General features: G+C 41.8%; 1 protein-coding gene across 1 annotated transcript in view; it reads left to right on the top strand.

Moving 5' to 3' along the window:
• ANKRD10 (ankyrin repeat domain 10) overlaps window positions 1-1,639 on the top strand; it is a 32,057-nt gene extending 30,418 nt beyond the window's left edge. Inside the window, exon 6 of the mRNA XM_090258290.1 lies at window positions 37-1,639. Within this exon, the coding sequence (XP_090114416.1) occupies window positions 37-512 (476 nt within the window). The 3' untranslated portion in view covers window positions 513-1,639. The remainder of the gene's footprint in view (window positions 1-36) is intronic.
• Window positions 1,640-13,296: the final 11,657 nt, after the last annotated feature.

Genomic DNA, 13,296 nt, shown 5'->3' with positions numbered 1-13,296 from the left:
TCTGAATTTTGGTGACAGGTGTATTTCTTAATGCAGATACGAAAAACAGTAGCTCCATATCGAATACATTGACAAATGGATGTGTCATCAATGGACATTTGGACTTCCCTTCCACAACTCAGCTCGATGGGATGGAAAGCAGGAATGACCAGTGCTTAACAGGATCTAATGGAATTAGCAGTGGATTAGTTCCAGGACGGCCATTTTCGAGTAGCCAGGGTTCTCTCTGTGTTAACGGGACTGAGGAGCCAGAAAAGACTATGAGTGTTAACCCAGAGATGTGCGGTTCTCTGCACCTGAATGGAAGTCCAAGTAGCTGCATAGCTAATAGACCTTCCTGGGTGGAAGATATTGGAGAAAATTTGCACTATGGACATTACCACGGATTTGGGGACACTGCTGAGAGCATCCCTGAGCTTAATAGTGTAATAGAGCATTCCAATTCTGTGAAGGTGGAAGAAAGGTACGCCAGTGCCGTCCTGGGTACCATGAACCTTTACCATGGCTCTTAAGGACAAGTGGCCCGGCTCTATCTGGAAGTGTTAATCCTTCCTAGTAACCAACTTAGAATACTAATGTAGCATCAACTTAAAGGAATGCCACAACTTGTCCTATTTTTTTATACTTTCTGAAGAAGTAAACTTGTATTTGACAAGTTTCTCGTGAGTCCTAGTGAATGCACAGGTAGGGCTTATTTAGTGCATTTGTGTTTCTTCCATGGATAGTGGGCCTCTTAAACGATGCACTTTTGGCATTTAAGTTTTCTGCTGCCAATCTCAATATTTTCTTTTGAATACTGTCACCATAAATTGGCTTTTTTTTTCTTTTGTCAAGTTAAATTATATCTGGTCAAGATAAATTGGAGGCAGTCCATGAAGTGCTTGGTAATTTAACTCTTTGCACGTGGGCATCATTTGAAAAGCTTGCTTTTATTCATTCCTGCAGAATTTTTGACAGGAGACAGCTATTCCCTATGCAAGGTACAGCCTTACAAAGATTAGTTGCAGTGATTTGTATGAAGAAAAGGACATTTGTGTTTTTCAAAGTCTTTTCATTGAAACTGCAACTTGCCATAAGAAGGTTTACTTGTAGACACATATAATGGTTTGGACACATAAGTTATGTCCCTTCTTTCATGATGTAACTCACTCCCTGTGTTTCATTGAAAACACGCAGCCTGGGACTAACTTCTGATTAATTGTTTTTATTACACATTTCCTATTTTGTCTCTAGAGTTTTTACCACAGATAATGGTTTCCTTTATATGTAGTGGAAGTTACTATTTGTAGGAACTGTCAGGTCAAATATTTAACTGACTATTTCGACTTTATTTTTCTTTCTTGTTTTTGTTTTCTTGGGGGGGTTTCTGCTTTAAAATATATACCACTATTATATCCAGTAAACAGAGAATTTTGAATCTCTTAAAACTGTTAAGTTTATGGTTTTATAGAAGTTAGCTTTGTTTAGGTGACTAGTGGTTACACTGTGCAACTATTGTAACGAATTTTTACTTTTCTGATTTTTGTAATAAAAATTGGTGAAGATAATGTCAAATGAACAAACCAGTGTTCTAGAGTGTTACTAACAGTTCGTTTCTACACTATCCTTTACAAATTGAATAAAAAGCTCTCATACTTAATTTGTTCCTAGAGTGTTGTTTGTTTCTAGGTATGAGCAGTGGGGGTGGTCAGTGGAGGGAATGGGAAGGGAGGTAGAAGTTTAGTATTGCCTTTCAATTTGCTTGTAAGAGTTTACTTTACTCTTTTGGACACCCCCCCACCCCCCACATATAGGGTTTTTTCCCCCACCTTTGATTTATACTCTAGTTTCGGGGACACTTGGTCTCGCTGGATCTGGCGAGGGAGCAGGTAATAAATTGCTGTCAGTTAACAGTATTGTACTTGTGCTATTTTCATCATAAGTGACAACAGCCATAATTTACTGAACTTCTTTGGGTCAACAGATACTAAAAGAATATAAGCCTTTTTAAAATTCAAGTTATATGTAGTTAGTAAGTGGCCATTCCGGCATGCCTGTATATGTCATCTAAAATATTCACTACGTCCCTGGCTGGTGTGGCTTAGTGGAATGAGCGCTGACCTGTGAACCGAAAGGTTGCTGGTTTGATTCCCAGTCAGGTCACATGCCTGGGTTGCAAGCCAGGTCCCCAGTTGGGGCTGTGTGAGAGGCAACCAGTAGATGCATCTCTCACACCTCAATGTTTCCCTCCCTTCCTGTCTCTCTAAAAATAAATAAATGAAATCTCTTTAAAGAATCAATAAGTAGAAATGTACATGGAAGTAGGTGAGGAGATATTAGGCATAGTCATAAACAGACACATGGTATCATAAAGTTGAAAAAATAAAACACTCATTACTTTATGTATATTATTGTAAAATTTAAGACCAAAATGAAGGAGCATTAGGCTTTGAAAGTGTCATAAAAATGACTCATGAGAACAGAAGAATCTGCTTGTGTCACTGCCCCATGGGCATCAATAATGAAGCTCCAAATCCAGATGGCCTTGGAAACCTTTTTAACAGACTGATCCTAGAAGACCCTCCAAAACAAGAGAGATGAAACCTAATGCCATTTATTCCTTGCTCAACAAAGTCTTAACATATTTCAGAGACTTCCTAGTTAATATTTATTGAAAATCATTAAGTGAATTTTTAAAAATTTTTATTAGCTTTTTATTATTCTATTACAGTTGTCCCATTTTAAGTGAATATCTTAAAAATATGCTAAAGATGAGAACATTTGATTAGTCTTGTAAGCTGGACAGCATACTTCTTGGGAGTAAAAATATTGCATGGAGTCTATAGTAGGGCAATATCCACACTTGAATGAGTTATAACAAAGTTTCTCATTGCAGTTCAGGTTCATTGCCACTAGCATGTTAAGTTTTTCTTTAGAGATACGTAAGGAAATTATGATGGAATTATACTTGGAATTTGTCTCAGAATAATACAGGGAAGTGAGTGGAGACAAAACTCAAACTTAACATTGGGTAGGAGCTGATGCTGACACTAGGTACATGAAGGTTTGTTATTCTGTCTATGTAGATTTGGGGAAAATAATTAGGACCTTAAGAAAAATATTGTTCTATGCTTTTAAAAATTGTGGACATCATTTTAACACATTAAAACTAAGCTGCTATTTTACTATGCTTAACTCACCAAAATTAAGTTTATGTTAAAATATAGTAATTCACTGATTCTTAACATTTTGGTCTGAAGAAGCTTCATGCTTGTATTCTTAAATACTAGTAGTAAAAAACTGGAAAATGAAATTAAAAGCCCATTTACAGTAACACCCAAACTGTAAAATACTTAGGAATGTATCTTTTAAAATGTTCAGGACCACTGCACTGGCAACTGTAAAACATTGCTGAGAAAAAGAAGGCCTAAATAAATGTTTTGATTGAGGTACTTAAAGACTCTGGCCTCATACAGATATGTAATTGAAGAAGGGAGGGATATTTTAATAGCGTTTGCAGTTAGTTAATCATAGGTATTTCATGTAACACCAAAGCTACAGTGGTGGTTTCTTAAAGGTTAATTGCAATGTTGAATCAGAAACCAGTATGGGGGATGGGAGGCAATGGAGAGCAACAGGGGGAAAATTGGGACAACTGTAATAGAACAACAATTAATAAAAGAAAAGCCAATATCAATGAATTTATTGTACTCAGTGTACAATAAAGTCTTGCACTTTATTTTTTTTTCAGATTTAATGTGTTTTATTGATTAAAATATTACATTTGTGCCAATTTCCCTTCCCTCTGCTCCCCTCCACCCGGTGGCCCCCCTCCCTCCAGTTGTCCCCCCCTTTTAGATTATGTCCATTAGTTGTGCATACAGTTCCTCTCAACCTCTCTCCATCTATTCCATTCCCTCCTACCATGATCCCCAATTCCTATATCATCTCCCTCCCTCTCCCCACTCCCCCTCCCTGTTGACCTCCCCCCAATATGCTTCCCGTACCTACAGTTCCTTTTCCACTCTCGTTGCCTGTTTAGTTTGCCTTTGTTTCATCTCCCTAGCTTCTGTTTTTTAAACCAGTCCCTTTAACATCTCATATAACAGTGGTTTGGATCTAATGAACTCTTTCAGTTTTATTTTGTCCTGGAAACACTTTCTCTGTCCTTCTATTCTGAATGACAATTTCGCTGGATAGAGTATTCGTGGTTGTAGGTTTTGGATTTTCATTACTTTGAATATTTCTTGCCAGTCCCTTCTTGCTTGTAGGGTCTCCCTTGAGAAGTCAGCTGATAGTCTAATTGGGACCCCTTTGTACATAATTCTTTTCTTCTCTCTTGCTGCTTTTAAGATTCTCTCTTTATCTTTAATTTTTGACATTTTGATTATAATGTGTCTTGGAGTGGTTCTCCCTGGGTCCAGTCTCTTGGGAACTCTCCTTGCTTCCTGGACCTGCAAGTCTATTCCCTTCCCCAAGTCTGGGAAGTTTTCCTTTATTATATTTTCACTCAATTTTTCAAGTTCTAGTTCATCTTCCTCACTCTCTGGCAAACCAATGATTCTTATGTTGGGCCTTTTATAGCTGTCCCAGAGGTTTCTGATCCTCTCATTGTTGCTTCCCATTTCCTCTCGCTGCATTGGTTGACTGCTTGTTCCTTCTCCATATTCCAGTTTGTTGAAATGAACTCTGGATTTTTTTTCCTCACCATCTGTCTCGTATGTGGTTTTGTTCCTTTCGTTATGAATGTTTTTCGCTTCTTTCTTATCTTTTTCCTGCTCTTTTGTGAATTCTGTAAGCCACCTGATAACAATGGCTCAGAACTGAGCCTCTGACAGGTTTCTTATCTGTTCATCTGTCAGGTTCTCTTATCTGTTGCCTGGTGAGTTGTGTCACCGGGATTTCTATAGTTGTCTGCCTCATTTTGACAGATGCGTTTTGTTTTCTTGGGCTGGCTATAGGGGGCAGTGCCTGCGTACGCGTCACAAATCAGCGACCGGCGCCTGTCTGCAACCTATTTCGCAGCCCTGTGGTGCTTTCTTTGGGGGCGGGGGTCCAAGATGGATTCACACAGTTATTCAGCTAGGAGACCGGGATCCGTCCTCCCGCCCCCCTGGGCCTCACTGTTCAAGGCGATGCAGTGGCTGCTTTCCCCAGTGCTGGGGTCGCGCACTGCCAGGGGCTTGACTGCCGCCGGGATTTTTCGCCGCCCCGCCGCTGTCTCAGGTGCGACCGCAAACAGCACTGCCCTCTTTAACTCTTACCTGCCCAAATGGCACCGCTGGTTTATAACTTCATATGTTGGGCTTCCGTGTAGTTTTATTTTCTGGAATTTCTAGTTATCCTTTGTTTTGAAGTAGTTGTATTCCTCTCTAGTTGTAGAGGGAGACCTAGCGTGTCCGTCTAAGCCTCCATCTTGGCCGGAAGTCCTAAAGTCTTGCACTTTAAATGGTCCTCTAACCCATGCTTGATTTTATAACATCATGCATTAGCTACCTGGAAAATATTCTTTAACGGAGTTCTGCAGATCTTGCAAATATTGAAACATTCCATTATTCAATATTAAAAATCACATACAGCTGATAGTCTCAAAAATTGGAAGCTGTCAAGCACATGGTAGTGGATACAAGTTTTGCAGCTTTCTAATTATTTCTTGAAAGATCAAGTTTCATCAATGGCTACAAATCCTGTCAGTTGCTTTCCTCGAAGTGGCAGGCTCCCTTGGTTAATTTTTTAAAGCCATGTCTGCCAAACACTCAAGTCTTATTTTTATGTTTATTTTTTGCTTATTCTATTACAGTAGTCCCAATTTCTTTTCTATCCCCCTTTTTCCACCCTCCACCCAGCACACCCTTCTCACCCACAGTCCCCTCTCCATTGTCCCTGTCCATGAGTCATTCATACATGTTCTTTTACTAGCCCCTTTCCCTTCTCTCCACCATTTCCCCCTCTGTCCTCCCCTCCTACAGCTATCAGTCTGTTCCATGTTTCCATGTCTCTGGTTCTTTTTTTCTTGTTATGTTATTCATTAAATTCCAGTTATATAAGACTTTCAGCCAAGATGGAGCCGTAGGTAGACACACTTCCCCACCCTCCACAACAATAAGATAGATACAACTACCTCAAAATTAAAACAACCAGAACTACCAGAAAATTGAACTGCATGGAAGCCCAATAAACAAAGATATAAAAAGGCAATATTCATCCAGACAGGAGGGGCGGAAAACGGGCCAAGAGGACATGGTGTAGCAGCAATGGTGGCGGTGGCAGCGGTGGTGGCAGCAGCAGGGCTGTGGCCAGCCAGCAGAAAACGCAGTCACACATTATAAAAGTCAGGAGGGACACCTGGGAGCAATCCCAGCCCCAGACCAGACCATTCAGCTCATGGTTCCAATGCTTGGGAAAACAAAGCCTCATTGCTTCTGACTGTGAAAACCAGTGGGGATTGGGACAGTGGAAGAAACTGCCAGTCTCTCAACAGAGTCCATTTGTTTTAGAGGGTCCCCATGGTCCTAGAACATCTGCAAACGCACCCACTATGGAAACCACAACCAGGGCAACAGCTAGGGGGGCGCCAGTCCCATACAGGAAGTGGGGGAAGTTCCTGGAAAGGGGGTGAATGGTGAGCAAGTGGCATTCTTCCCTCTCAGACCCCTCCCTCACATACAGCGCCACAATGTGGTGAAACAGTTTGCCCCGCACTGACAAATGCCTAAGGCTCTGCCCTTTACAATAGAACAGGTATGATAGCTCTACCTAAGACACAGAGGCAAGCACAGGAGCCTGTCAAGTTGAGGAGGCAGAGGAGTGTGGCCCAACAGGGGAAGCAGATCCAGGTTCCAGTGGGAGAACTAAGCAATGAGGAGATAGATAGCCAACCTAACAGATAAAGAGTTCAAAACACTGGTGATAAAGATGCTCACAGACTTGACAGACATGCTTGAATACGGCAAACGAAGAAGGGAAGAAATGAAGGCTAAGCTAAGTGAAATAAAGGAAAATTCACACAAAACCAACGGTGAAGGGAAGGAAGCCAAGGTTCAAATCAACGATTTGGAACATAAGGCGGAAATAAACAGTCAACCAGTACAGAATGAGGAAACAAGAATTGAAAAACGTGAGAAGAGGTTTAGAAACTTCTGGGACAACTTTAAATATACCAATATCCAAGTCATAGGGGTGCCAGAAGAAGAGGAATAGCAAGAAATCAAAAACTTATGTGAAAAAATAATAAGGAAAACCTCCCAAATTTGGCGGAGGATATAGACATACAGGTCCAGGAAGCACAGAGAGTCCCAAACAAGCTAGACCCAAAGAGGACCACACCAAGATATATTATAATTAAAATTCCAAAGGTTAAAGATAAAGAGAGAATCTTAAAAGCAGCAAGAGAAAAGAGGAGAGTTACCTACAAAGGGGTTCCTATGAGACTATCAGCTGATTTCTCAAAAGAAACTTTGCATGCAAGAAAGGACTGGCAACAAGTATTCAAAGTGATGAAAAGCAAGGACCTACAACCAAGCTTACTCTATCCAGCAAAACTATAATTTAGAATGGAACAGCAGATTAAATCCTTTCCAGACAAGGTAAAGCTAAAGAATTCAATCATCACCAAGCCCTTATATGAAATGTTAAAGGGACTTATTTAAGAAAAAGATCAAAACTATATACATTAAAATGACAACAAACTCACAACTATCAACAACAGAAACAAAAAAATAAAAACAAAAACAAATTAAGCAAACAACCAGAACAGGAACAGAATCATAAGTATGGGGATCATTTGGAGGATTATCAGCTGGGAGGGGGAAGGGAGAGAAATGGGGAAATGGTCCAGGTTGGTAGGTATAAAATAGACAGGGGAAGTTAAGCATAGTATAGGAAAGGGAGAAGCCAAAGAACATACAGGCATGACCCCTGGACATGAAATAAGGGGGCTACTAGGCAGAGGGGAGCAAAGGGGAAAAAATTGGGACAACTGTTAACAGCATAATCAATAAAATATAATTTTTTTAAAAGACTGCAATTATAAGTGAGGTCATACTGTATTTGTCTTTTCCAACTGGCTTAGTTCCCTTAGCATAATATTCTCCAGTTCCATCCATGCTGTTGCAAAATGTAGGACTTCTTTCTGCTGTGTAGTATATTCCATTGTGTAAATGTGCCACAGTTTTTTAATCCACTCATCTGCTGAGTGGCACTTGGGCTCTTTCAATACTTAGCTATTGTAAATAGTGCTGTTAAGAACATAGGGGTACATAAGTTCTTTTTAATTGGTGTTTCAGGATTCTTATGGTATAATCCTAGCAGTGGAATTGTTGGGTCATAAGGCAGTTCCATTTTTAATTTTTTTAGGAAATTCCATACTGTTTTCCATAGTGGCTGCACCAGTCTGTATTCCCACCAACAGTGCACTAGGGTTCCCTTTTTGCCACATCCTTGCCGGCACCTGTTTTTTGTTGATTTGTTAATGATGGCCATTTTTACAGGTGTGAAGTGGTATCTCATTGTGGTTTTTATTTGCATCTCTCTGATGGCTAGTGATGTTGAGCATTTTTTCATATGCCTGTGGGCCGTCTAGATGTTCTCCTTGGAGAAGTGTCTATTCAGATCCTTCACCCATTTTTTAATTGGATTGTTTGTCTTCCTGGTACTGAGTTGTATGAGTTCTTTATATATTTTGGAGATTAGCCCTTCTCTGATGTAACGTTGGCAAATATGTTCTTCCATACAGTTGGTTTCCTTTCCATTTTGATGACAGTTTCTTTAGCTGTGCAGAAACTTTTTAATTTGATGTAGTCCCATTTGTTTATTTTTTCCTTTACTTCCCTTGCCCTAGGAGATATATCAGCAAAAATATTGCTATGTGGGATATCTGAAACTTCACTGCATGTGTTTTCTGCTAGCACTTTTATGGTACCATGACATGTTTAAGTCCTTTATCCATTTTGAGTTTCAAGTCTTAATAACCATAGTTTATCTTTCAAATAAAAATGTTTTCAGAAAAGAAAGCTAGTTACATTGTAACAATAGCTAAACAAGTGCTTTTCTGGGAGACAACTGTCGTACTTTGGTATGACACAGAAGTCCTTTGTGTTGACACCTCCCATTTTATCACAAAGAATGCACTCAGTGGTTGAGATTTAGTAAAATTATTTTTACTGCCTCAAGGACATTCTTAAGTGGAAAAAAATGTTTTAACTGCACAGCAGAGAGAAATATCATGGTAACCAGGACAATTGTTGCTAAGGCTCTGACCACTGCTTTTGAACCATCGGTGCAAGTCAATGTAGGAAAGAAGGTAAATCACATCTTGGTAATATACTTGTGATCTTTTGGGTCCCCTAAAATGGCTTGAGGCCTCCGGGGGTCTGTGATTATAGATGGGAACTGCTTGAATAGATGCCTTTAGTGTTTGGAGCAATGAGAACTCAGTGACTGATAAATGCTGGGACTGTAGAAGGGTGTCCATTGAATCACTCAGCTTTCTTCTAGATTTTTTTTTGTTTAATGAGAACAGCAGCAAATGGGAGAAGACTAATAGAAGACAGAAACAGAATAGTTTTCTAGAAAGGGAGAGCCAAGAAATAGGCCATAGGGAGAAAGATGATGTGTCATGAAGAGAGTTTGATGACAGGAAGATAGAAAAGAGGGGAGACTGACATGCTGGTGGATCAGGCTGGCCTGCCCTGCATTCAGGCACCAGATGAGGCTGACCTGCTTCCAACACCTTGGCTCGGTAGGAAACTACTCTGTCCAGCAGAGGTTTCACGACCACGGCAGAACAAACTTATCCAGGACACTGTATTTTGTCTGGGGGAAAAGGAGGCGGCTGTTTGCTCTAGTGGAGAAAGCTCAAGACCTCCATACTTCATGATTTTTATTGAGAAGGGTATGCATAGGAGATACAAGGTCAAAATTCATAAGTCATCAGTAGCTTTTAGGCACCTAGATTACAGTTGACAATTACAGATTACAAGTACCAATATAGAGGGCACGGTGACCAGTCTGTGTCAGGGTCTATTCAACATCTTGATGCCACAGTGGCATTAGATACAAGGTTTCATACATTCCTTGCTAGAGATTGTTTATAGTTAACTAAGAGATAAGAAAAGCAGAGCAAGCTCCAAAGCATAATAAGCATTCTTTAAATCCAATTCCCATGGAAACCCTCTGAATGGCCTTGGGTCCTGTCTCCCGCACAGCCTTCCAGTGTTCTGTTGAGATCTGAAGACTTTCCGAGGCGGGAGAAGCCTGGTTCACGGCCAGGGTTACAATTCCCGAAACCACAAGGAGCAGTTCCCCACAGGTGGACATAGACCTTCCTGAGGATGAGAAAAGTGGCAGGGCCCTCCCCACCTTGAGACGGGCAGTGGGTGTGGGTGCAAGTGTGGGGAGCTCTCTCCAGATCACTTCCCCAGGGGAATTGGAAGCCACCCACTCAGGGGGCAGATGGGAAAAGGAGTTGGTGTGTGAGGCAGGGTGGGAAGGTGAGAGTAAACAGGCTGGACATGTGGTGTGGTTTCTGGGAGGTACTGGCATCGCTTAACATGGGTAACTATGCAACTACAAGTGATACTGGACAGATGAGTTGATAGTGCATGTTGGACTTATTTTGAATTGTGGTTCAGCTAAGCAAGTACAACTAAGTACAGAGGGTTTTTAGAATAGCTGGGGATGGGCTTAAGCTGGTTGAGGTGGGGAGTGTAAGTGGCTTGGAGGGAGCAGAAGGCTGACAGGTTCCACTGATGGTGGTTCTGGTAGTTCTGGCTATTGAATGTTGGCTGGAGAGGAAGTGGACTGGAAAGTAGGGGGTGAGGGCTGGGGTGTAGTTATGGTGAGGGCCATGATGGGTACGTGGGTAGTCATGGCAATGCAGCCAAGGCAGTGAGGGGATGAGACAATAGGGTCAAGGGACTCAAAGAACTGAGTCACTTTGTGAACAGTGTGATAGCCCCAAGTTATGACCTGCGAAACATGTAGAGCCAGACTGAGACATGCACACAAACCCTCAAGGGAAGAGGGGGAGGGCCCAGAGTGATGAGGGGGTGGGGATGGTCTAGAAGCAGTACAGGGGCCAGTGTGAAAGAACCCCGGCACGTCTGAAGGCTCGGGAGAGACCCCCATCCTTGGGAACGCAGCCTCAGACAGAGAAGGACACAGCATGAGAACTAGAGTGTACTGGGCGTTTTGCTAATGCCTGGTCAGGGTTCCAGAAAGAAGCATGGAGAGATTAATGAGATTGGAATTGGAGTGTAAGAGGGAGGTACAAGCACTGGAAAGAACAGGAAAAAATTTCAGTCTTAAAGATGCATGTTTGCCAGACTTCCTCTTAATGATGCACCAAAATGACTGGTCTATTAAGCAACAAGCAATTTGTAGGGGAGAAAAAAAAATTTTCCTCCTACCCTTTGAAGTTCTTCTGGCTAGACTAACAATCAAATTGACATGAGGCATCGATTAACAGAAGATAACCACGTTTGTTACTTAAGTACATATGGAGGCTCTGTAAAACTACAGGACCCAGAACGAATGGGGCAAATAAGGCTTATATGCCTTAGTAAGCTAAGGAGAAGGGTGTGCGTGTTGTGGTTTAGGACTCCCAAGGGGATCAAAGCAATTCACACGAATGCAAATGTTTAGTCAAATGTTTGTTGGGCCTTCTTGGACAGGGACACGGAGAGGACCTTGCTAGGTTCCTCCCTATCACACTGAGTGTGTATTACATTGTAGGTGCCTATGATGATGGATCGAGGACCTGCTCCAAACTAGGCAGCTAGGGGGAAGATCAAAGTTTCTTCCTGAGTGTTTTGTTTCTTAAAAATACCCACCTTAAAATAATCATCCCAAAAAGGCATTTTGGGGGTGGCAAACTGCCTCCCCTCAAATTTACATAAATGAATTTGACTCAGGTAAGTGAGACATTTATGGTGTCTTATTTTTTCTCTGTTACAAGTAATGAAGGAATGAACGTCTCTGTGCAAACTTCTCTTTCATTTTGCAGAGTGAGGGACTAAGAGTTGATTAGGTCTTAAAAACTTAAACTAGCTAGCTGCTTTGGTGGATAATCCTAAAGTTAGGAATTCAAAATTTAGATGGTGACTTTAGAAATGTAATGAGATTAAGAAAGAGAAACTGCAAAGGTGGAAATGAATAGGGATGGAACAGGCTCAGACAGGGGAAGGAAAAATGGCATCCTCGGCGTGTCTATATCCCTCTGAGAGCCATCAGGAGACAGAAACCACACAGTAATTTAGAAGGAATTTTAATATAAAAGAACTACTGAACTATAACAGAAGAGTAATTAATTACATAGCTGGGAGGAAAATTCTGAAAGTATGCCAGGGCTAAGGGTGAGGACTTGGGAAGTGCAAGCTTAGAAAGGGGTCCCTTGCCCAGACTGCCGTTTGAGCCTCAAGGAGGAGCTGTGGTCACAGTTCACCAGATGGTGAAGTGCCCTGAGTGCCTGGACAAGGGCAGGTCCACAGACCCAGCAAGCAGGGGGCACGCTTCTGGGATGGAGGATGCTGAGGCTGGCAGGGGCACCCAGAAGTCACTACTGCTGCCATGAGGCCTGGAGTCCATGTGGGAGGGTCACAGACAGGGGTCACCAGACCCTGGCTTCAGTGTCACCGAGGGAATGACTGTGCAACCGAGTACCCCCAGGTAGCCCACCACCACACAGGCATATGCACACACACACCACCAATGAATGTGCAGTAGGGGCAAGAAAGTACAGAACAGCACATTCCAACCAGGAAGAAACCCGCCTTCCTGCTGTGTCTCCTCAGTGTCCTCCGCTGACAAAGCTCAGCATCATGTCCACGGTGAAGGGGAAGTGCTCGGTGTTCAGTCTGTTGTCATAGAGCAGCGCTGCAGGGTGAATCTGGATGTACAAAGCCATGAGTCGACAGCCGGCACAGCATCCGCTCTGGACGTGCCTTTGTCAGTTCGTCACAAGTAATTATTGATTTGTTTAAAAAGTATAAGAGCTGCCAGCTTTGGTCATTCCTGAGTCTCATATTTCTATGAATTTCATGTGTACAAAATTAAATTTTTTTTTCTCCTGTTAGTCTGTCTTATGTCGATTAAATTATTAGGCCAGTCAAAGAATCTAGAAGGAAAGAAGAAAAAATTTCCTCCCCTTCCCGATGTCCACCACCTTCAGAAGAGGGCAACCCCGGGAGGGAGGGAGAACACTGGATGGAGGAGGGGCACAAAAGAGACATCAGTTTTTTCATTTTATCGCTGGGTTTTTTTCAGGGTGATCTGAAACAAATACATTTAAATAAAAACATTTTAAGGACAAAATAAGAA

The sequence above is a fragment of the Furipterus horrens genome, unplaced genomic scaffold (genome assembly GCF_987537825.1).
Source record: "Furipterus horrens unplaced genomic scaffold, mFurHor1.1.pri manual_scaffold_12, whole genome shotgun sequence".
Classification (NCBI taxonomy): Eukaryota; Metazoa; Chordata; class Mammalia; order Chiroptera; family Furipteridae; genus Furipterus; species Furipterus horrens.
This window is presented reverse-complemented; position numbering and strand designations above follow the sequence as displayed.